We start from the raw sequence: 23,371 nt of genomic DNA on the forward strand, positions 1-23,371 counted from the left end.
CTATATTAGTTTGTTTTGGTGATGATGCTAAATTGCTAAGAGCTATCAAAACTCGAGAGGACTGCTGCTGCAAGAATATATAAACAAAATCTACGAGTGGAGTAAGAAGTGGAATTTAGAGTTCAATGCCAAGAAATGTCACGTAATGGAATTGGAAAAAATTAAGAGAAGACCGGTATGGAACTATCTGATGGGAGAGGCACAAATAATGAAGACTAAAAAGGATAAAGATCTGGGAGTGATTATACAGGAAAATCTGAACCTCAAAAAACACGTAAGATATTTGAATTAGCATATAAAATGTTGACTAATATTAGAATGGCATTTCAATTCATAGACAAAGATATGATGAAAAAAGTTATTACGAGCATAATACGTCCAAAGCTGGAATATGCAGCAGTAGTGTGGTCACCGAGCTCTAAGAAAAAGATATAAGAAGATTAGAACGGATTCAGAAAATTGCCACAAAGATGGTGCCGGAACTAAAGGATCTAACATATGAAAAAAGGCCAAAGGAAATGGGACTGTCAACCTTACAAGATATAAGAGAACGAGGAGACCTAATAACTTTGTATGAAATAGTAAATAGCATTGAAAAAAATAGACAAGGAAGACCTGGTGGTGATAACAGAAGAAACTAAAAGGACAAGAGGGTCAACATGTAAAGTAGATTAGGAGGAGGCAGTGTGTGAAGGATGTTGGAAAACAGTTTTCCACATTGAACGGTGGAAAAGTGGAATGCATTGAGTTATAAAGTTGTTACAGCACATAATGTGCATAACTTTAGAGAAAAATTGGATAAATGGAGACATGGAGACAGGACACTATGAGCCCCGCTCGAACCCTGTACCATACAACTAGGTAAATACACACACACACACACACACACACACACTAATAACGATGTACAAGTTAGTAAACCGTATGGAAAAGATAGATAGACAAGACCAGCACTGACGGAGGATGGAGATCTGATAGACGAACAAGAGGACATTCCATGAAGATCATAAAAAGTCAGTGTCTGAGTAACATAAGAAGTTCACCTTTTCACATTAGACGGTGGGCATCTCTGGAATGGATTAAGGGAGAAAACTGTAACAGCAGAAAGTGTGCACAAATTTAAGGAAAAATTGAATAAATGTAGATATGGAGACAGGTCATTATGAGTTCTGCTCAAACCCAGTAATAAACAACTAGGTAAATACTAAATAGTAAATACACATACACATGCTAGATTAGCCGCGTTTTCGTGTGTGTGTGTGTGTGTGTGTGTAATTCACTGTTTGATCTGCTGCAGTCTCTGACGAGATAGCCAGACGTTACCCTACGGAACGAACTCAGAGCTCATTATTTTCGATCTTGGGATAGGCCTGAGACCAGGCACACACCACACACCGGGACAACAAGGTCACAACTCCTCGATTTACGTCCCGTACCTACTCACTGCTAGGTGAACAGGGGCTACACGTGAAAGGAGACACACCTAAATATCTCCACCCGGCCGGGAAAACGAACCCCGGTCCTCTGGCTTGTGAAGCCAGCGCTCTAACCACTGAGCTACCGGGCCGGGTGTGTGTGTGTGTGTGTGTGTGTGTGAGTTTTGTTGTTAATAAGGCAGAAATATAGTTAATCTGTCACTAAAACCAACAAGAAAAAAAAGATAAAGACCTGTACAACTTCACCTCTACCGCCTTTTGAATGTAGGCAGCAAAACTGCGACGCAGAAATGTTTCAGATAATGTTCCTAAAATAAACAATAGAAGACGCAGTAGTCATTGTGACATATATGAAGACCATGCAGAGAGGGCAAATATGATCGGCCTGCAAGAATACATGTCACAGGAGAGAAGGGGTAGTTAGAGGAATCTGTAGCCACTTTGCAAGGGCTATATGGAAATAGGGAAAATAGGGGAAGAGGTGTAGTGATAGCAACATTTCTTTCATCTTGTAAAATCTTCAAGCTACCTAGTGATGCTCAGTGTGGGTGAGTGAGCGAGCACCTGTATAATGTGTAGCGGGATAGAGCGTGCACATGTTGTTATATGATAGCTTGCGCTCTCTCCAGCTGCACATACAGGCGTTGAAACCCATAATAACTCAATCCACCTCTTTGTGCCCTACTTATGCCTTCCAAAATGTTAGGAATGTTAGGCAGTGTGAGAGGTGTTGCATTAAGCGTCATCGTGATTCCTGCAGTGATTAGCTGGTAGCATAAACGTTACTGATAAAAAAAAGGCCAAACCTTCTATAAATCAGACTGATTAGTTGAGTATAACCGTTAAAAAGTTATGGGTGAATCCGGTGAAGGCCCTGGCAGAATTACAGGTAACCCGAGCCAGGAACGGCATAGGCCTTGTCCTGGCAACTTGCAGAGTCGTTCAGACCGGATGAGGAGAAAGTAAGGACGAGCGAAGCCAGCCAGCGGGTCAAAAGGTAATAAAGAGCCTGCAGATATAATGCCACGTCTCCCTTCATTACTACCTTTCAGGACCCATTATTCCCACCACCAAGTAGCTTTAGCCTTCATCATCATCTCTTACATCGTCCTTCATATGAAGTCCAAGATCGCACGTTACTACACATCACCCAGCTCACCCACCTCAAAGCCGTTCACCACCCCTGATTCGCTCCTCCGTCTTCATCACCATGCACGTATTACCCTGCATTCCTATAAACATCACCACTCACCACACCTTGCAGTCTTGTCGCCATTTATCCATCACCACCAACACCACTCAGTCAGCTCGACATACCCACTGTACCCACCACGCCTCATCACCACTCATCACCATCCATTAATACCCGCCATCACCCATCACGAGGCTGGCGTAACATTAAGTCACTGGAGGTCACCAGCAATAAATGTCTCGCCTTTATGAATCCTTGCCGTTGATAAAAGCGATAACAAAGCAAGCCACTGAGTACTGTGCCCGGTTTTACAAGGGCCCTCACACTCTCTACTTATTGCGTGGTTACAGGGTGTGCGTTTGTTTGTTCCTCCTACAACTGACCCACTGACAAGACTATTAGGTGAGTTACCGTCATCAAGGCTCCAAAAACACCCATTGCTCATAAGCTACTTCACGATCGCAGATTTTGAACTAGAATAATGAACTGAAATAACTTTTGGTAAGTGCAGCTTATAAAACAGCGATGAAAAGAATGGTACTTTTTTGGGAGGTGATTCTGTGTAAAAATACCTATTCATCTGATTTTATCACACCAATTAAAAAAATGAAATTGGTTAAGAAAGAAAATCATGACGAACAGGAAAAGCTCTTGCTGACTCAGGTGTTCCTGCATTGCCATTCAGTCTTGTTCATTTTGTTCATTAACTTATTTGTTCCATTTGTGCTTCATGTAAGTTATTTCTATCGTTATTGTATTTCACTTACCCACTTATTTATTTATGTATTAGTTTTATGTATTTACTTTCATTCTTCATGTATTTGTTTATTTATTAATTTTTCTATTTACCTAAATTATTCATTTTTACTATTTTTTCTCTATCATTATTTTTTTCTTGCATAATGTACTAAAGCAAGCGATGATGATGATAATGATGATGATGATGATGATAATGATGATGATGATGATGATGATGATGATGATAGTGATGAAAATTTAAATTACTCTAATGACCTTAGTGCTATGGTACTAGGGAGGTTTAGTAAACCTTATTACCTTGCATGAGACAGAGAGACAAGCAGACAGACGGGTAGGTTTAGCGTCACAGTAAAAGTGACATGTAGTATCAATAGTGAATGAAAGTAACAACATAGGTATAATTTTTTATAATGTGAGTGGTGAGGAGTGGTTCAAGTAAATGTCAAGCGTGTCCCCAGAAATACTACTGTTAGGCTCTCAAGCTCCACATCGTCCTTGGAACATTGTAAAACCACAAATCCACCTTGATTATCGAGATTGACGCTCATCCCGCTGAGTCCTGCCACTGCCGCACAATTGTAAAAAATCACAGAAGCAGTCACCTTTGAGAGGCCGATCGAAGGAACTGCGTGTTTTCCTCTGTATTATTTGCAAGGATGTCTTAAACACAAGACTTTATAATTGTTGTAGGCGATTCATGGTTTACTCTGGATTAAATATTTTCATTGCAATAGTCATCTTTGGTAACAGTAATCGACAAAGTGATTAATTACTTTCAGAGTAAGTGAACATGATGAAACTGTCAGTTGGTCATAATTTAGGTTAAATGACTCTGTTGTGTTTTTCTTATATGGAGGGGAAAGATAGTGGGGGAACATGCTAATCTTTAAAATAGTGATATCATAAATACACTTGATAAAATATATTGCTCAAGGGGAAGTGACTCAAACTTTCATGGATCTTACTTATTTACTTATCTACATATTTATTCATGCATTCATTTATTAACATTATTCACTATCATTATCATTATTATTACTGAACGAGGGTGGGGCGTGTTAAAAGACAGAGAACTGCACGTATATATAGTCGGTTCTTAACAAGAGTGGTAAGGTGCGCAGCTGACGATTACATAATTTGAGACAACGTGACTCCTCCCCCTTTCCGTCAGTTTCCGCTGAAGTAACAAGTGACGTTGATTTTTCCGTGCATTCGGGCAGCAGCTGCAGTAGTCATGCTACCACCATAATAAAAACAAAAAGTGCACGTAGAGCAGTCAAGTAAAAATGTTGCCTCACCATCATGCAGCATTCGTTGTTGAGAGAAAGTGCATGTGGGAAAGACTGGAAGAGTTACTGAAGGCTACACTAAGGGAAAACTATTTACAATATCCTGTCCCAGTAAGAAATCAGGAAAAAAAAAAAAAAATTAAGACGTGTTCTTTTCTCCTCCGATCACTTCAAACGATGTATTCAACTAGAACATAGAGCCTATGAGCATCCTCACTTCCAGCACAGGCACTCTATTACTCACTTTTTCGTCGGGCGTGAGGTGTAACACTGCAGTCACACTCAACTGCCTCCGCGCCAGACCACAGCCCTTTATTCCCAGACATACAGACCAAGTCACGTCATTCCCAGCAATGCAAAAAGTTATTGTTTCTGTTGTGACATTTTTCGGAATATTGCTGGGTCATCATCAGCCCATAGCAGAGCGGCCACGCACCGCCACTTAAGTGTCACCTCCGTCGCCTCCGTGCATAAAGAGTGACAAATTATACAGCTTTGATAGGAATTTCCGGCCACTAGAAGAACTGGTCTCCTAATCAACAGAAACTTATTAGTGCTATCTAAGCACTCTAAGACCATGAAGATACTATGCATTATATTTACCTATTTATTACTTCTTAACAGCAACTGTGGCTTGGGAAGAAGTGATTTGTGAAGAGTGGGCTCTAATTTACATTTCACAGACAACTTTCTCTCTCTCTCTCTCTCTCTCTCTCTCTCTCTCTCTCTCTCTCTCTCTCTCTCTCTCTCTCTCTCTCTCTCTCTCATTCTATATCAGTATATGTATCAAGCTTATATCTTCATTGTCATTTCCTATTCACACAATTCATATCTTATTTTTAGATCAATATTTCAGTCCATAAACACTTGTTTATATTTATTTTGTACGAACACATTTACATTTAAGTTTCACGCATTCACCCAGACACAGTGAGAGTGAGAGGGTGAAAATACCCGAGGAACTTGAATCTCCGAGCATCATAAAGGTTAACGTACTGTATAGAGGAAAACTTTCCCTCTAACCCTTTTCCTTGAACTTTACTATTTTCATTTTGTGTGTTTGATCGAATATAGCCATACTACATGAACACACGGCCATCGAGGGAAGGTGGTGATGGTGGTTTTTAGAAGCAATGTTCAGTGAAGGGGAGTGAATACAGCAGAGGCGAGGTGGGTGGGGCACGGTAAGTATAAATAGATCGAGAGCAGGAATAAGGTCACTTGGAGGGGCCTGCTGGTATTCTTTCGTGTCCAGATGTTAAAAGTTAGATTTGCTCTCATGCGCTTTTAATGAACTGCGGCGTCTGATTATACCTCAGTGTATTTCATAAAGGTAAAACTTTGAATATTACAACTATGTTTCTTAACAGTTTACAGAATTGTCTATCTTTCATCGTATTGCCATAACTCATGTGCTACAATGACAAATATTTCTGGGTCACACACATAAAAGAAAAAAAAAAAAAAAGAAACCTCGTCAGCAGCAACCACTTGAACAAACGGCGATCCAGATTCTAAACACTATTCTTCTTTATAATGGATTACAACGAGACCTGCAAACTCTGATCGGGAAAGTAGGAGAAAAGTTATCTTTGTTTTCAAAGCTTGACCCAACCATTCCTGTTCACCTCTGAGCTTCCCAGAAAGTGACGTAACACCGTGTCCTGGGCCAAGACCGCACTGTAGAAGCAGCAACAGCAACCAGACAGGAGCGGCTCATTCCACTCCCTCTCACCCATTCACTAAACATTTACCTAGATGTCATGGACGATTCACACACACACACACACACACACACACACACACACACACATACACGCACACACACACACACGAATGAAAAATATAAAGTATCATTAAATTGAATTACTATCAAATTAATGTAATTGATTAATAGCTAAGCAAGACTATGGTTAGTTTGTCCATTAGTGAGAGTGAAGGCACACACTTTCGCTGTATTCCATATCTGGCGTGACCAGTAATTCTGAATAAAAGGAGCACAGCCTGGGAGATACAATATGTAAGCAACGCAGAGGAAATAACATCACTTCCTGCCGATCATTCCACCTTCCTATCTCTCTCTCTCTCTCTCTCTCTCTCTCTCTCTCTCTCTCTCTCTCTCTCTCTCTTAATAATCAATTCTTTATGTTATCATACATTTTAGTTAACTTTAGTGTAAGTATATTCATTTACATCTAGAAACCAAACTTTGAGAAAACTTCGTGACTGGTCATGCTTTCCCTGACCTCCGCGATGAGCCAGTGGCGTGCAGGTGTGCCATGCTTCTCGAAGGAGGATGTATCACAAAATATAAACATTTCTAGTGTTGTTTGCAAGGCGCCACTTTGATGTATGTGGGTATTGCTGCAAAGGACAGGCAATAGGGCTCTGTAGATTAGAAGTAAAGGCTGATATATCAGGAATGGGTCCGAATGATGAACCTTATTACCTACACTCCTGTGCTAGCTTCGCTCTTGAAATGGCGAGATAGGTCTGACAAATACCTGCCGTAGTTTCTCATTTTATATAGTATTCTTTTCAATATAGGAAGGGAGAGACATCTGTAAAAATCCGCGATCCTTCACTATTTTACATTTTTGTCATCAGCCTCCATGACTAGTGCGGGTGTAAAACCTCTCCCATTGGTCAGGGAATGGGTAAGTCACGCACATACCGCCAGACTGGCTGAGAGCGCCTTGGCGGCCTTCTTTCTCATTCCTTATTTCGAATGGAGGCAGCACTGGTTCTACTCAGTTGTCTTATTAACTCTAGTTGTTGGGACTGCTATGGGGCGTCCCAGTGCTATCTTTCTTATATGTCTCTCATCTGCCGATTGCTACACTGGCGGTACTCAAACAAAAGTATGGTATCCGATGATTGCTGTTTTAGTTTTCCGTTTGAGATTATCATTATCTCACCTTCTGGACATAAAGTGAGTAATTTTTCAGTATTGTTGTGCTCCCTAAATGCACAACACAGGGCCCACAATTACCGCTATAAAATGATGACTGATATTGACAGTGACAGTCTCAGGATGGATGGCTATTTTGAGATAAAGAACAGTAGTCTATGAAGTGTGTGTGTGTGTGTGTGTGTGTGTGTGTGTGTGTGTGTGTGAGTGTACGTGCGCGCGTGCGCGAGCAGACCGTCATCCCATGGGGCTGGTGTGGGCCTTACGCCATGCAGGCGCCCACAAGCGGTGTCTAGGGAGATCACCTACATAATAACACGATTATAAAGGCAATCCCACGTCCACTAATCAGGGATCCTTCGCTCAGACAGTCTTCGAGTAATTACTGTAGGTCCCAAGGGTAATAGAGCGACGCAGTATTATGGTGCACATAACCAATTGTCTGGTCTTATGTAGGTTATCAGGGAAATCGCCGCCACTCTTATAAGGTACGGCTGAACAAGACCCGAGATGGAAATAAAAAGGTGAATCTCAGTCTTGCAGCTCTGGAAGGAAGTTGCCTCCACTTCAAAGATGGTTGTGTAGCGGCAGCTGGCAACTGCACCAGTTGAAGCGGGAGGAGGCTGAGAAGAGTTGGGACAGCGGGACTGAGCGGGCCGGGCACATTGGTCACGTTTAAGGTGTGCGGTGTGCGGCTCCTGAAGACACGGGCAGTAGTACCGGAGGCTGGCCCAGTGAAAAAGACAATCGCTGCCTCCAGGAGAGCGACACTTCAGTAGCTGGCACCATGAGCGTCCCCAGCAGGAGTAAGAGGATTAGTGTGGTGGAGGCGCTGCTTCTCCTGATTGTGCTAGTCAGGTGAGTGGAAACATGTCATAAAGGGAAAGTAAGTCGGCCCTAAGATGATAAAATCAGTGAGTGGTGATTACGTGGTCTTCCATGTATAGGCTATGTATTGGTGTCACGCAGACCTGCAAATATTTTACTTATTCATATATTTATCACAAAGCGATTTTGCTACCATTCAAATGCTATTCAAAGGTGTGTGTGTGTGTGTGTGTGTGTGTGTGTGTGTGTGTGTGTGTGTGTATGTCACAGAGGCGTAGCGGAAGCAGTGTGGTCGTACGAACACCCAGAGACTTGGGAGGACCGGTGTCAAGGAGTTACTCAGTCACCGCTCAACTTCACCGACGTTTCTCCTTTCTCCCCACCACCCTTCGTGTTCGAGAACTATGGGGTGAGTATTTCATATTGTGTTGTATGACAATGTGCTGTCTTTGGTAATAGGGAACTCCACTTGCATTTATCATGATACTGTAATAAGTATGCTGCAAAGGCTCCGGAAATTAAGCTCCTTTGTCTTTTGTCACTTGGGGGAAAACAATTAAGACGTGTTAACGAAGAGAAAGAGGACGGAAAGAATGAGGAGAAAATTAGCCCTATAATAGCCTACATCCTTCACGTAAGTTGGTTTTGCCACAAATAGACTAGGTGTGATAATAAGGTGAAAGTATCTTCGATCAGTGGGTGGAGCAGCGACAAAAAAAAAAAAAAAATGTTAACATCTAAAAGTCAAGACGGTGATAATAAAACCACTGCCGCGCCCACTATTAAGACATCTACGAGATTTCGTATCATGCTCGGATTACAGCGAGAGTAGTCCAGCTGTTCAAATAGCTTACTTTTCTTCTTTCAGCTTGTTAACATTTCACTGGAAAACAACGGCCACGCCCTTAATGTGAAGTTAGATCCGCCGCCCATCCATCGGCCGCGTGTGTCAGGCGGGGGGCTGAAGGGAAAGTACGTGTTGGATGCCTTCCATTTCCATTGGGGAAAGCGGCATGACCTGGGATCAGAGCACCTACTGATGGGATGCGCCTTCTCAGGGGAGATGCATTTCGTCCACTACAAGGAGGAGTAAGTTCTGGCCACGGCTTGTGTTTTATTTAGAGAGATTCTTAACAAAATAACTGAATGACATACTTAGTTGAAAGTATGAACACATCAAATGTTTACTTATTCCTTAACAAAGTAAACACATATTTTGCTTATTATTACTCCCACCATCCCATTACCCTTCTTGTTTCTTTGCGTGAGCGCCATCATTAAGGTGTAGAAACAAGGTCCATACCTGTCCCCAGGTATGGCACGGTAAAAGAGGCTCTCAATCATCCCGACGGACTGGCAGTGCTCGGAGTATGGCTGAGGGAATCTTGGAGTGATCCAGAATCTATCTCCGAAGTGCTAGCGGCACGGTAAGTAGGGCGGCGTTCAATTGAAGAAGAGGTTCTGAACGTTGTTTTCTCCTTGCTGAATGTCATCAAATTAAAAGCTTCTCAGTAGGGCATCAACACAAAGAAAAGAATAGAGACACACTTGATCAGATTGGGAGGTTTGGTATACCAAGAACAACTATATATCTGAGAGAGAGAGAGAGAGAGAGAGAGAGAGAGAGTACTGTCATCCAAAGGTTACTTGCAGCAACATTGCGTTCCGCTGTGCTGGTCATAGCGTGAGTGGGAGCAATGAGGTGCAGGGTGGAGGGAGGGAGGGGTTGCATACTGTCATCCACATCTGTGGTTACATCTTACTTAATATTAATACAGTTAAAGGAGTTTTACAAAGTCAATTTACCCCATTTTGTAGTACCGTCACTGACTTCGTAGATCCTATAGATTACCTCCTCAGGAAAACCACCATCACCCTTCTTTAGCGTTCCCACATGGGTCGGTAACTTCCTTGTTCCCTCAGTGCCGACAAACATCTTGCCGGGGCTGTGGGTTGGCGCGGCGAGGAGGCTTACCGCTACTCTGTGGAGGAGCACGCCGCAGCCGCGTACTACTGGCTCACCAACCTGTCGCCCTCCTCCGCCACCGTGCAGGACGCTCATGTCCACGTACATCTCCGTCAGCTCCTGCCATTCGATGACTCTATTTTCTACAGGTGAATAGTTAACTTGTGGATCAGTGGACTCTCAGATCATCGCTTGTGTATTTCTTGATTTGTAACGAACAATTCTGGGAAAAGAGAAAATATCTATTCGTAACATTATATTCTTTTCTTCTTCATCTTCACCATCATCATCACGTTCTTCTTCTTCTTCTTCTTCTTCTTCGTGTTCTTCTTTCTCTCATCACTGTCATTATTACCCTCATCCATCTCAATTATCAGCTTCAGCTGGTGAGTCCCTGTATGTAAGAGCGGGCCTTGCGTAGTTGCATCACCCTCGCCCAGCTCACAGGCCACGCCCTCACCCACTCCCCCGCCCTAGCCTACCACCGGCCCATCACTCGTGCCGGGCCGGGACGGGGAAGATCCCAGTTAAGGTTCAAGACTCACTCACTCTTTCCTAACACTATTGAGGCTCTTTTCACTTTCTACGTGCCGCCAGCCTTGCCTTTCTTATTCCCAGCCCGTTACAGTTTGCCTCTTGCCCACCAGGTACGAAGGATCACTGACCACGCCGCCTTGTACAGAAAACGTGATGTGGACAGTATTCCAAGAGTCCATAGTGCTTCCCCGCCCCCTCCTGCAGGGCCTGAGGAAGCTCACTACTCCTGTCCCGCCGGAGGAGATTGAACACAACCTTGCCGACCACGATACTATTCACAGCCTGTCCAACAACTTCCGGCCCACGCAGTCACTAGGAAATAGGACTTTATACTTCAGGTGAGCCTCATCCCCTCCTTCCCTCTCTCTCTCTCTCTCTCTCTCTCTCTCTCTCTCTCTCTCTCTCTCTCTCTCTAGGTAAACAATGTTGTCTAAGAAAACGTTAAATTGGACTCTAAACATAATTGTTTAAATGGCCGATATAAAACCTGCAAATGTTTACCATTTCTTTTCCTGGAGATAGCGTATTAAAGAATCAAACTTTTCAATATAGAATTTACTTATTCTTACTTTATTGATAAACTGCAAATAAAACTGTCCATAAGAATACATCGAATTTCAAAATGGCCACATGACCACTAGAAACATTTTTTTTTTTCTCTTGGCTAAAATTTAAATATATGGTAATATATGCGCGCGTGCGCGCGCGCACACACACACACACACACACACACACACACACACACACACACACACACACACACATATATATATATATATATATATATATATATATATATATATATATATATATATATATATATATATATATATATATATATATATATATATATATATATATATATATATATACACACACACACACACACACACACACACACACACACACACGAAGGTGAAGGCCATTTGACCTTTCCTCCAGCATTGACATAAGGGGAGTAATAGGGCAAACAAATGTATTGCCTGGGAAAGCACCTCGCCTTTCTTAAAATAAAAAAAAAGAAGAAAAAAATGAATAAATAAATAAAAATGAAAACATATATTCAGTGGGAACGAGGCGGAGCGGGCCACCACGTGCTCCATCCCACAGAGGAGTCGTACTACTTGTCTGGATTTCCCGGATGTGGTGATATCGGAGGCAGCTGTGGAAGAGGAGGTCTGTCACCGCACCCCCTTGGATCTCCACCTAAGGGACGCGGAGGTGGTGGTCTCGCCGGCACTTTCCTGGAAGCGTTTGGGCACCTGTCGTACCGTCAGCGTTGTTAACGACGGGCGTATTGTCAGGGTAAGGCCAAGGCTTCTTGCTTGTGGTTCTTTTTCTGAACTTTTTTTTCTGCCGTAACAAAGGTCGTGAAAGTAATGGAGAGTCCTGCAGACAGACCGGTGGCCTACGACCTTCACTTGACATTCAGGGGGGATGAACGTGTTCTTAATATCTTGTAGTTTCAAAACTTGAACGGATATAACTATAAGGATATATGTAATGTATCACTGAATAGATGAATTTTGGCCACCTTTGTCTTAGGAGTTTAGAAGTGTCACGTTTCAATTTTCTTGTCTTAGTTTCTCTTTTGGTTTTGTCGCTGACTTGCTTCTTTACTTTTTCAATTGAACTTTCACTTTCCAACATAGCCGTGCTTCGTTCACTGTTCTTTACGATTATTTGCCCGCCAGGCATTCATTTGAACAAAGAATGATGTCATTCACTGCTATGCATGTGTTGTGCAGGTGAGATACTCGACAAGAGCACCTCAGTGGCAGCTGACAGGCAGCAACCTGACAGTAACGTATTACCTCGGGGAGATAGTGCTGCGTCTCGGTTCCAAGCACCTTCTTGGCGGTCTCAGTTTCCCCTTGGAGGCGCAGCTGATCCACTACAACTCCATGTACAGTAACTTACAAGAGGCGCTGAGCCAACCCGACGGAGTGGTTGTGGTAGTCAAGTTCTTCCAAGTGAGTGTATACACCTTTTTTTTTCTTGTGTTCGTGTAGAGACTTGGGCACAAGTGCTGCACTGGGACTTTCCCAGTCTGCATCCCTTATACTGATACCATGGAATTGATGACTTAACACAAATTTTCTACTCTCTCTCTCTCACTCTCTCTCTCTCTCTCTCTCTCTCTCTCTCTCTCTCTCTCTCGTTATATCAAAAACTATTCCCAATGCTAAATCTTCGCCTGTCATCCACAGGAGCCAGTATCTTCTTGGGATGGTTCGTGGTCAAAGCATCTCTACAACGGTCACAACAAAATCCTTCATAATATTTTCGAGGCATTGGTGAGTTAGAAATACGCGATGTAGGAAAGGTTATACATGTTTGAACTTCGCTCTATGAATCTGTACAGTGTTCTCGCCAAGAGCACTTCAGTGATGTAGAATATTTTCCTTGTGTCCATAACAGTTCATAGCAGTCTGCGCCACAGCCTCATTGTCTGCTGTCCTCATGATAACATGGAAACACAAACTTATTACTACTCCTCTTCGTCTTCCAGGAGGGAGAAGAGGAGGGAGAAGACGTTAGAGCAAAGTCACCCGATGTAAGACATCTTTTGGATTCCACGTCATCTTTCTACGAGTATTACGGTCCTGTCCCCGGCGCCCAATGCAATACTTCCATCACCTGGGTCATCCTACGCAAGGTAAGGCTGCATATCCACATTCATCTCCAGTAGGACTGAATGAAGCTGCGATGTCTACAACACATATCAACGTCTTAATTTCACCTCTTCATCTAAACATCAACTATCTTGCTATATTTGACATTATGCAATATCCATGTAGCTAACTGTTTAATCAGTGAAATAGCCTGGTTTCACGCACTTTCGCATTTGGAAATATGACTTCGTTCTACAACAGAGGAAATCGGTCAAAACTCCAGACGTGTATATCATTCACTTTTACTTCTTTCAGCCCAGCACCGTGTCTCGTGAGCAACTGGCGCATATGGAGGAAATGCTGGGGCCTCACACCGCACCGGCCGATCAGCCCGTGGTGCCCTCTCCTCTCCTCCTCAGGTCAGTCATTAATGATTATTGCCTAATTGTTCCTTTCCAACAAGCATTTTTTTCTTTTACATAACTATTTTAACAGCGATCACTGTGATCCACGATGATCATTGATCCTGATTTTTCATCAGGATCAGGATGCATGATTATGCAGTCATAACTTTGATGAACGACGAGCTGTTGTGACTGCTTTACTCTCCACACACAGGGTCAACAGTCCTCATTTGGCTACAGAGTACAAATCAATCCTGGAATTAGCAAAATCGAAACCGCACGTTGCCGCGTCTTCCATCCACAAATCGGAAGCTGCTCCCCAATCACTACTATCCGAGGAAAATAGCGGCTGCACATTGAACTCTCACCCGCTTCTGCTAACCATGCCGCTTCTGGCGATGGCCGGGCGCCGCGGGTGAGCTGTGAGCACGTGACCACCCACCTCAACCAAAGGTGACTGCCGCCAAGCTTTAGGAACGAGGGATGCAGCACGAGGAACGGGAAGCCGGTGACACTGGCGGTGGGTGCTGCAGTCTAGAACCATTGTATATATAGATTTTCATTGTGTGATCATGTAAATTATCTCCATAGTAAATCAATATTCTTTGATTTTCTTTTCTTACATGCTCTTTTTACTGTATACTGCTACCCACTGTGTGGTGGAGCGTGGATCCTAATCAAGGTGTTTATGGTGAAGTAACACACACACACACACACACACACACACACACACACACACACACACACATACACCATAATTTACATATGTGGGCAACAAAAAGAATGTCAAGGGACAGATCATTAAGGTTCGCTCCGATATGCCATGACGGAATGACAGTATTAGCTGACAATGAGCATTGTTATCAGGCTGCAATCTTGGCCCGCATTTATCTTCACATCATTCTCATATAGATACTGTAACGAAGAGAGCGTCTATTGTCCGGCAGTGAAATATTGCTTTTAGTCTTATTAAAAACCCATCAACGTAATCTCGACGTCGGAAAAAATACCACTCCGGCAGCCATCAAGATGACGTAATCACGGTGGCAGGACCCTCTCTCTCTCTCTCTCTCTCTCTCTCTCTCTCTCTGGAGTGTGAAATAATTGAAGGAGAAGAAAAAAGAAGAAGAGTAGATGCACACACATCATAGATGCCGACACAAGCATCTGAGGATAAAAAGCCTCCCTGTGATAGAGTCAAACTAGCAGACTTAGAAAGTAGAGAACGAACACGATCAACGAGTTGTGGAGAATAATCTTTCTAATGACACGAAAAAAGGAAGATTCCAACGTCCAACATTATTTATTCATCATGAAAATGCGTTGCGACTGAGCGGAGGAAAAGTGACAGTCTTCCCAAGGGTGACTGAGGGAAGAAGTGAAAGAATGAAGAGTGGGACCAAGAAACTTAGAGTCATGGGTTTAGTGTTCGGGAATACAACTGGTGGAGAGAGAGAGAGAGAGAGAGAGAGAGAGAGAGAGAGAGAGAGAGAGAGAGAATTTTATTTGATTAATTCATTGCGCCGTAGCGTCAGGCAAATGTACAACAGGTGGCCCATGAGTCACAAAACACACACACACACACACACACACACATTACGGAGCGAGCTCAGAGCTCATAGACTGATTTACGGGTAGGACTGAGACCACACCATACTCCACACACCGGGAAAGAGAGGCCACAACTCGGATTACATCCTGTACCTACTTGCTTTTAAGTGAACAGGGGCTACCCATTAAGAAGCTCACCCATTTACCTCGCCGCGCCCGGTGTGTGTGTGTGTGTGTGTGTGTGTGTGTGCGCTGCAGTTTATATCTAATGCAGTACTGTATATACAAGGTAATAGGTTAAAAGTAATACATCCTATTGTATATGTATTCTTTTCATGAACCATCGTCAACCTGTTCCATGTCACCGCTTTGGTTAAATTAATGAGTCCAGTGTTACTATGACACACTGGCTCACTGGCTCTTGGTGGTGGATAGTGATGCTGTTGCACCATCTTCATTTTTACAAATGTAACAATATCAAGTTTTGCAATAAGGAGGGTTGAAAGTGTTATCTTTATACTTCTTTATTTGTAGCTAGTAATCTATTAATTTTCTTGCTTATTCTACAGTTAAGTCGAATTTGTAAGATGTTAGATTGTATTCAAGACACTTCCTTTAATAATACCATCTTTATTCAAGATTCAGTCAGCGATGCAAAGAGGGAACTGTTCGAAGAAACGAACTGCTAAGCTGTGGCAAGAGTTGCTTCCTAAGAGAGAGAGAGAGAGAGAGAGAGAGAGAGAGAGAGAGAGAGAGAGAGAGAGAGAGAGAGAGAGAGAGAGAGAGAGAGGTCACTATAACATCCCCGTGATTAATGAGTTCTCGAAAGACGCGCGTAGAATGCCTATAGTGAGAGGGAAGAGGAAGCATCATTTATCGAGGATGATGCCCCCGAAAGATAAACTCACTGTATTCTCTCTCATAGTGTGCTACATGAAGCCCTATCTCCCTTGTGCAGCTCTGGTATGTGGTACTTTCCTTTCTGCACAGTGATTCTTGTCACGAAACAGCAGATCGAGTTTCGAATTGGGCACGAGGGAAGTACACACAACGGAACTCTCTCACGGATTGTAATGGACTAACACCAAGTAGAAAAGGGAGCGAAACACTGTGCCATGATGTCAGAGATACTTTAACGGAATGTGTTCAGAAGTCAAGGCGATGCTACAAGAGAAATCATTCAACTGTATTTCAAACATCTACAAATTTCCATCTTCAGTCTCCTCATCTAACCCATCATCGCCATCAAATGTCATTTGCACCATTACTGGCCTGACGGTGGTTAATGGTCAAAGATGAAACGGTACAACTTAATTGCGTAAGCAGACGCAGTGGACCCAGTGGTATTTGTGATCGGTAAATACTTCACCACTACCGCATCAAGGTTTTGTTCCTTATAGTGGTCGCAGCGAGTGGGGAATCCTTAATCCTTGCCCTATTGGTACTACTACTACTACTACTACTACTACACACACACACACACACACACACACACACACACACACACACACACACACACACACACACACAGAGGACTTTTTTTTGCTGCGTCTCTCTCTCTCTCTCTCTCTCTCTCTCTCTCTGTGTGTGTGTGTGTGTGTGTGTGTGTGTGTGTGTGTGTGTGTGTGTGTGTGTGTGTGTGTGTGTGTGTGTGTGTGTGTTTCTATAGCTGATGTATACATAAGAGAGAGCTGCCGTATCCTGAAAATTCTCATTGAGACTATACGTACTTTCACAACTGAGTCGTGTTTTCATAGGTGTTTTCCCAGTGATGGGGCAAAAATTATCATTGTTTAAGATCACTACAGTCGTGAAAACAGCTTTGGAAACCCCGTTAACTTCTCCATGTTACGTGTAGCTGAAATGTGATTTTCTTTTTTTCTTATTTTATGCAGGAGGGAAACCAGCCGAGGGCAACAAAATATTAAGAAAAAAGGCCCACTTGAAATGTTGGTTCCCTTAAAGAGTAATAAAGAAATAGCCAAAATCAAGGAACAAGTCAAGTCGTAGGAAGACGGAAATACAAAAACAGCCAGGGAGTTCCAGAGTTTAACAGATAAAGGTATGAATAATTGAAAGTACTGGTTAACTCTTGCGTTAGAGAGTTGGACAGATGGAGAAACGCTTGTTAACACAGTATCAATAATGTCGACCTCGTTGGTAGCGAGACAAAAATGAGTACTGTACCATCTTGCTCACTTTCTTCCAACTCACAGCGGGTGTCGAGGTCTCTAGTGTTATAATGATACCTGACACTCATCACCACACGACCACAGTGATATTTTAATAAGGTCCTGGCGATACAGTTTCTAGAGTTACGTAAAATATTGCCAGCAGATCCGCGTTCCAAAACATTCCGGCGTGTGTAATTCTGACTAATTTAACAAGATCGAATGGTTGGTGGTTTCAAGGGTGGCTTTTTATGATTCCGGTGGTAGTTTAATACATTTTTTTTTTTTTTTTTGCACCATAAGTAGGAGAAATCATTGTAAGAACCTGAGTAAACATTTCTGAAGACTTTAGAAATGCAAGTCCCAATCAGATCTCAAAGCGATTAAGAATACAGTAGTGATTTCACCTACCTAGGCCTAACACTAAAATCTGCATGATGAAAAAAGTAAGTAAAAGTGACCAATTTCCTTGTTGAATGAGTGACGACACAACACAAACATTCGCCTAAAAACTGGTCCTCCCTCCGCACTGGTAACGCGGAAACCCACTTCACTTTGACAAACCATTTTTTTTTTCTTAGTTATTATTCTTTCTTATAAGGATTGAAAATGTAGTAGGTACCTGATTAACTGGACGCACAGGTTTTTGTGTGTGTGTGTGTGTGTGTGTGTGTGTGTGTATCCTGAAGACAAGTTTACACTCGCTGCATAACCAGAAATCAACCGCATCATATGATGTATATAATTTATTTTTAACTTTTAATCGACTTTTGCTATCAGTAGAAAATATAGTATTTTTTTTCACATAGCATTTCTTAATTCGACAATTTCTGGAAAGAGTTGTAAGGTCATGTGCTTGAAAGTGCAGAGCAATACATTTCTTTATGGCTAAGCAAATTAAGATTATCCTTCCCAACAATGGCGAACGTGAGAGAAAGTTATACAAACACATATATTAGCATGTTGTATGATAAACATAAGCTAAAAAGAGTGTGTGTGTGCCATCATTACCGCTGTCACTTTTGTCATCAACAATATAAATAACTGCAACAATAATGATATTTTGCTTGGTATTGTGACCCCCAAACCTCAGCTCTTCCTGTCATCCTTTTACCCACGTGGAAACTTAACGTTCTGACAAAATTCCGTGTCAGGAAAGTGTCGCTGAGAGATTCAAGGGCTTGCCAGTTATGAATGACACGGGGAATTTTTTTTTTCTTTTCTATACAAGTGTTTCGTGCCTTTATCTGTACAAATGATTATTTGTTTCTCTATTCATTTATTTATCTCAATAAATAAAAACAAAAAGTATCACTGGATGGAAATGCACTCTACTGTATTGGTTTGTATATTCTTCGCCGTTTTACCTTGACAAGGGCAACACTATTGGCGGAGACTGCCAGTCTTCACCGCAAAGCACTTGTACCAGGAAACAACCTGAACCTATAACTCCTTATATTGAAATAATGAACATCCAATATAGATCTTTTTTTTTTTTTTTTTTTGAAGGAAAAAATGGTCAAGGGCAACAAGAGAGAAAAAAAAAGACCCACTTGGAATGCCAGTTCCCTTAAAGATTAAAAGAGAATTAGCAAAAAGTTATGGACAAATGTCTTGAAATTTCTCTCGTAAAAGAAGTCAAGTCGTAAGAAGATGGAAATTCTGAAGCACGCAGGGAGCTCAAGAGTTTACCAGAGAAAGGTTTGAATGCTTGAGAGTACTGATTAACTCTTGCATTACAGAGTTGGACAGAATAGGGATGAGAAAAAGAAGAAAGCCTTGTGCAGCGAGACCACAGGAGGAAGGGAGGCATGCAGTTAGTAAGATCAGTAGAGCAGTTAGTATGAAAATAGCGATAAAAGATAGTGAGAGATGCAACATTTCGGCGGTGAGAAGGAGGCTGAAGACAGTCAGTCAGAGAAGGGGAGTTGATAAGACGAAAAGCTTTTGATTCTACCCTATCTAATAAAACAGTGTAAGTGGAACCCCCAAACAGGCGAAGAGTACTCAATACAAGGACGGATAAGGCCCTTGTACAGAGTTAACTGTTGGAAGAGCGAGAAAAACTGACGGAGACGCCTTAGAACGCTGAACTTCATAGAAGCTGCTTGAGCAAGAGATGAAATGTGAAGTTTCCAGATTAACTTAAATTATGAGTAAAGGACAGACCGAGGATATTCAGTGTAGAAGAGGGAGACAGTTGAGTGTCAGAGAAGAAGAGGGGATGGTTGTCTGGAAGGTTGTGTCGAGTTGATAGATGGAAGAGTTGAGTTTTTGAGGCATTGAAAATTACTAAGTTTTCTCTGCCCCAATAAAAAATCTTTGAAAGATCAGAAGTCAGGCGTTCTGTGGCGTCCCTGCGTGACCTGTTGACTTCCTGAAGGGTTGATCGTCTCTGAAAGGACGTGGAAGGATGTAGGGTGGTATCATCAGCGCATGAGTGGATAAGGCAAGAAGTTTAGTTAAGATCATTAGGCGGGTTCACACGTGCCAATTTGCGACTGAATTTGGAATTCGCTAAAACTATCGACCAAGCCCTTCTAGTCGGAAAACGTTACACATAGCGACTGGAAAGTATCAACTAGCTGGTGGCCTGGCGGGAAGTGAGTGTAAACAAACAGCTACCCGCCAAGATGTCTTCCTCCTGTGACGGTGCTGAAGCGGTGGTTGCTCTTCTTTTGGCGTACCGGAAGAGTCAACAGAAAAGAAAATGCCTGTGGATACGTCCCTGGCTAAGTAGAAGAAAAGAAAGGAGTGTCTTCCACACACTAATCTTAAGAAGACTATGCACAATTGCGATCAAATTAAATCCTGACAAGTCTTCAATCCTCACCTCCAACAACACCCTGCATTGAGGGAAACAGTTCTTGGAGAGTGGCAGCTATTTCGTCGAACGACGATTTGCGCAAGTTTTTGTTATTGTACAATTAATTTATGGGGTTCCAGATGTGTTCCTTTTCCCTCACTAACTCTAACATCTTCTCTACACCAATTTCATAGCTTAGTCCGTGACGTCACAACGTAGATAGATTCGGACATCGACTGAACAAGACGAGCATGTTGGTCTTGTTTTGTGACTGCTTTCTCCAGTCGCTAGGCACCGATATTCAGTCGTAAACTTTATTGACTTGCAATTTCACTCGCAAATTGGTACGTGTGAACCCGCCTTAATGAACAACAGAGAGTGGGTAAGTGCAGAATCATGAGGAGCACCACTGTAAATAGATTTAGGAGAACATTGGCCGTCTACCACGGCTGCAATAGAACGGTCAGAAAGGAAACTTGAGACAAAGTTGCAGAGAAGAATAGAAACCATAGGACAGTTTTGAAATTAAAGCTTTATGCCAGACTCTATTAAAAGCTTTTGATATATCTAACGCGAGAACAAAAATTTAACCGATATCTGTAAAAGACTCAGTGAAGGCGGGTTCACACGTGCCAATTTGCAGCTGAAATTTTACGTCGATAGTTTCCGACTCATTCCTCTAGTGTCACATGTAGCGACTGGAAAGTATCGACTAGTTGGCGCTTTGGCTGGAAGTGAGTGTAAACAAACAGCTAACCGCCTCCAGTGACGATGCGGAAGTGGTGGTTGCTTTTTTGGCGTACCGGAAGAGTCAACAGAGAAGAAAATGCCTGTGGATACGCCCCTGGCTAAGTAGAAGGAAAGAAAGGAGTGTCTATCTTACTCTAAACTAGCTCACATTTCTCATAAGAAAATTGTTAATCTTAAGAAGACTGCACAATTGCGACCAAATTAAATTCTTACAAATCTTCAATTCTCATCTCCAACAACACCCTGCTAAAACAGTTCTTGCAGAGTGGCAGCTATTTCGTCGAACAAAACTTTGGGCAATTTTTTGTCTTTATTTATTTATTTTACTGTATAATTCATTTCTGGGGTCCCAGATGTGTTTTTTCTCTCACCAACTCTAACACGTTCTTCTCAATACCTGAAGACCACATTTTCAGAGCTTACTCCTTGACGTTACAACGTAAATAAAGTCACACTATATAGCACTTTTTCCGTCGTTTTTTTTTCAGAAAATCGACAATATTTTAGCCAGGGTTAAAAAGAGATCCTGATTTTGGCTGCGGCCTGTCACACACAAACGGTGTTTCGTCGTCACTTCCCGCCAACACAGACCGACAATGTAAACAAACATGGAGGCCACGCCGCGGCAAAGATACGCTGCTCTGAACGTAATACTGTGTATTACGAAACTTAGACGAGCTAAACAAGCCAAAAAGCGTGCATGGATGCGTTCATGGTTAGTGGTAGAACCAATGCACGTAGAAGCAGGTTGAGGAGACGCGGCAAGTCTTGTGGTCTTGGTCTTGGTATGTAAATAAAGGCGTAAAATTTGCAGACGGAAACGATCCCTATCGTCTGACAAATTCATGCGGAACGTTGAAAACTAGACAGAAAAGCATTAATCGACGGAAAAAGTGCTAGTGTGACACCGCTTAAAAGTACTAGTGTGACACCGCTTAAAAGTGCTAGTGTGACACGTGTCACACTAGCACTTTTTTCGTCGATTAATGCGATTTCCGTCTAGTTTTCAACGTTCCGCATGAACTTATCGCATCAATTTGTCAGACGATAGGGATCGTTTCCGTCTGCAAAATTTCCGCCTTTGTTTACATACCAAGACCAAGACCACAAGTCCCACAAGACTTGCCGCGTCTCCTCAACCTGCTTCTACGTGCATTGGTTCTACCACTAACCATGAACGCATCCATGCACGCTTTTTGGCTTGTTTAGTTCTTTCTAAATTTCGTAATACACAGTATTACGTTCAGAGCAGCGTATCTTTGCCGCAGCGTCGCCTACATGCTTGTTTACATTGTGTTGGCGGGAAGTGATAACGGAAAGTGACGACGAAACACCGTTTGTGTGTGACAGGCCACAGCCAAAATATTGTCGATTTTCTGAAAAACGACGGAAAAAGTGCTAGTGTGACACCGCCTTAACAAGACCAGCATGTTGGTCCTGTATTGCGACTGTTTCTCCAATCGCTAGGCACTGATTTTGAGTCGGAAACTCTACCGACGTAAAATTTCAGTAGCAAAATTGGCACGTGGAAACCCGCCTTAAGAAAAGCCAAGAGATCACCAGCAGAGAGCGAATTTGACGCAAGCTATACTGGCGATCAGATAGAAGATGGTGAAGTGACATGTTTAAGAATATTCCTAATAGGAAGATTTTGAAAAACCTTAGACAAACAAAAAATCAAAACTATAGAGCGGTAGTTTGAGGGATTAGAACGGTCACCCTTTTTAGTTATTAGGAACAGGCTGAATGTAGGCATAAAAGAAAGGTTAAAGTCGATAGGCATAGTTGAAATAGATTGGCCAGGCAAGATGCAAGCACAAAAGCACAGTTTTTGAGAACAATAGGAAGGACCCCATCAGGTCCACAAGCCTTCCGAGGGTTTAGGCCAGCGAGGGCATGGAAAACATCATTACGAAGAATTTTAATTGAAGGCATGAAAATAGTCAGAGGGAGGAGGAGAGTGAGGGGCAAGCCCAGAGTCATCCAAGGTGGAGTTGTTAACAAAAGTTTGAGAGAAGAGTTCAGCTTTAGAAACAAATAGGATGGCAGTGGTGCCATCAGGATGAAATAGAGAGATAAACATCAAGAAGTGAAGTTATTGGAGATGTTTTTGGCCAGATGCCAGAAGTCACGAGGGAGTTAGAGTTTGAAAGATT

General features: G+C 42.4%; 1 protein-coding gene across 1 annotated transcript; it reads left to right on the forward strand.

Annotated features, from left to right (window-relative positions):
- Nucleotides 1-8,122: 8,122 nt before the first annotated feature.
- Nucleotides 8,123-14,544, forward strand: LOC123517513. Its single transcript, XM_045277646.1, has 12 exons — nucleotides 8,123-8,445; nucleotides 8,686-8,824; nucleotides 9,284-9,504; nucleotides 9,729-9,842; nucleotides 10,339-10,530; nucleotides 11,029-11,256; nucleotides 11,986-12,223; nucleotides 12,667-12,891; nucleotides 13,129-13,215; nucleotides 13,431-13,577; nucleotides 13,849-13,952; nucleotides 14,152-14,544. Exons 1-12 carry the CDS (start codon nucleotides 8,375-8,377, stop codon nucleotides 14,354-14,356), a joined length of 1,971 nt encoding a protein of 656 aa, XP_045133581.1. The 5' UTR covers nucleotides 8,123-8,374; the 3' UTR covers nucleotides 14,357-14,544.
- Nucleotides 14,545-23,371: the final 8,827 nt, after the last annotated feature.

The sequence above is a fragment of the Portunus trituberculatus genome, chromosome 42, assembly GCF_017591435.1.
Source record: "Portunus trituberculatus isolate SZX2019 chromosome 42, ASM1759143v1, whole genome shotgun sequence".
NCBI classification, from domain to species: Eukaryota; Metazoa; Arthropoda; class Malacostraca; order Decapoda; family Portunidae; genus Portunus; species Portunus trituberculatus.

Bases quoted from the DNA above. Each gene is read 5' to 3' on its own strand.
- LOC123517513 (XM_045277646.1), top strand. From the start codon at position 8,375: ATGAGCGTCCCCAGCAGGAGTAAGAGGATTAGTGTGGTGGAGGCGCTG. The intron at 9,505-9,728 runs GTAAGTTCTGGC...ACCTGTCCCCAG, and splicing joins TTCGTCCACTACAAGGAGGA to GTATGGCACGGTAAAAGAGG. The intron at 11,257-11,985 runs GTGAGCCTCATC...ACATATATTCAG, and splicing joins AATAGGACTTTATACTTCAG to TGGGAACGAGGCGGAGCGGG.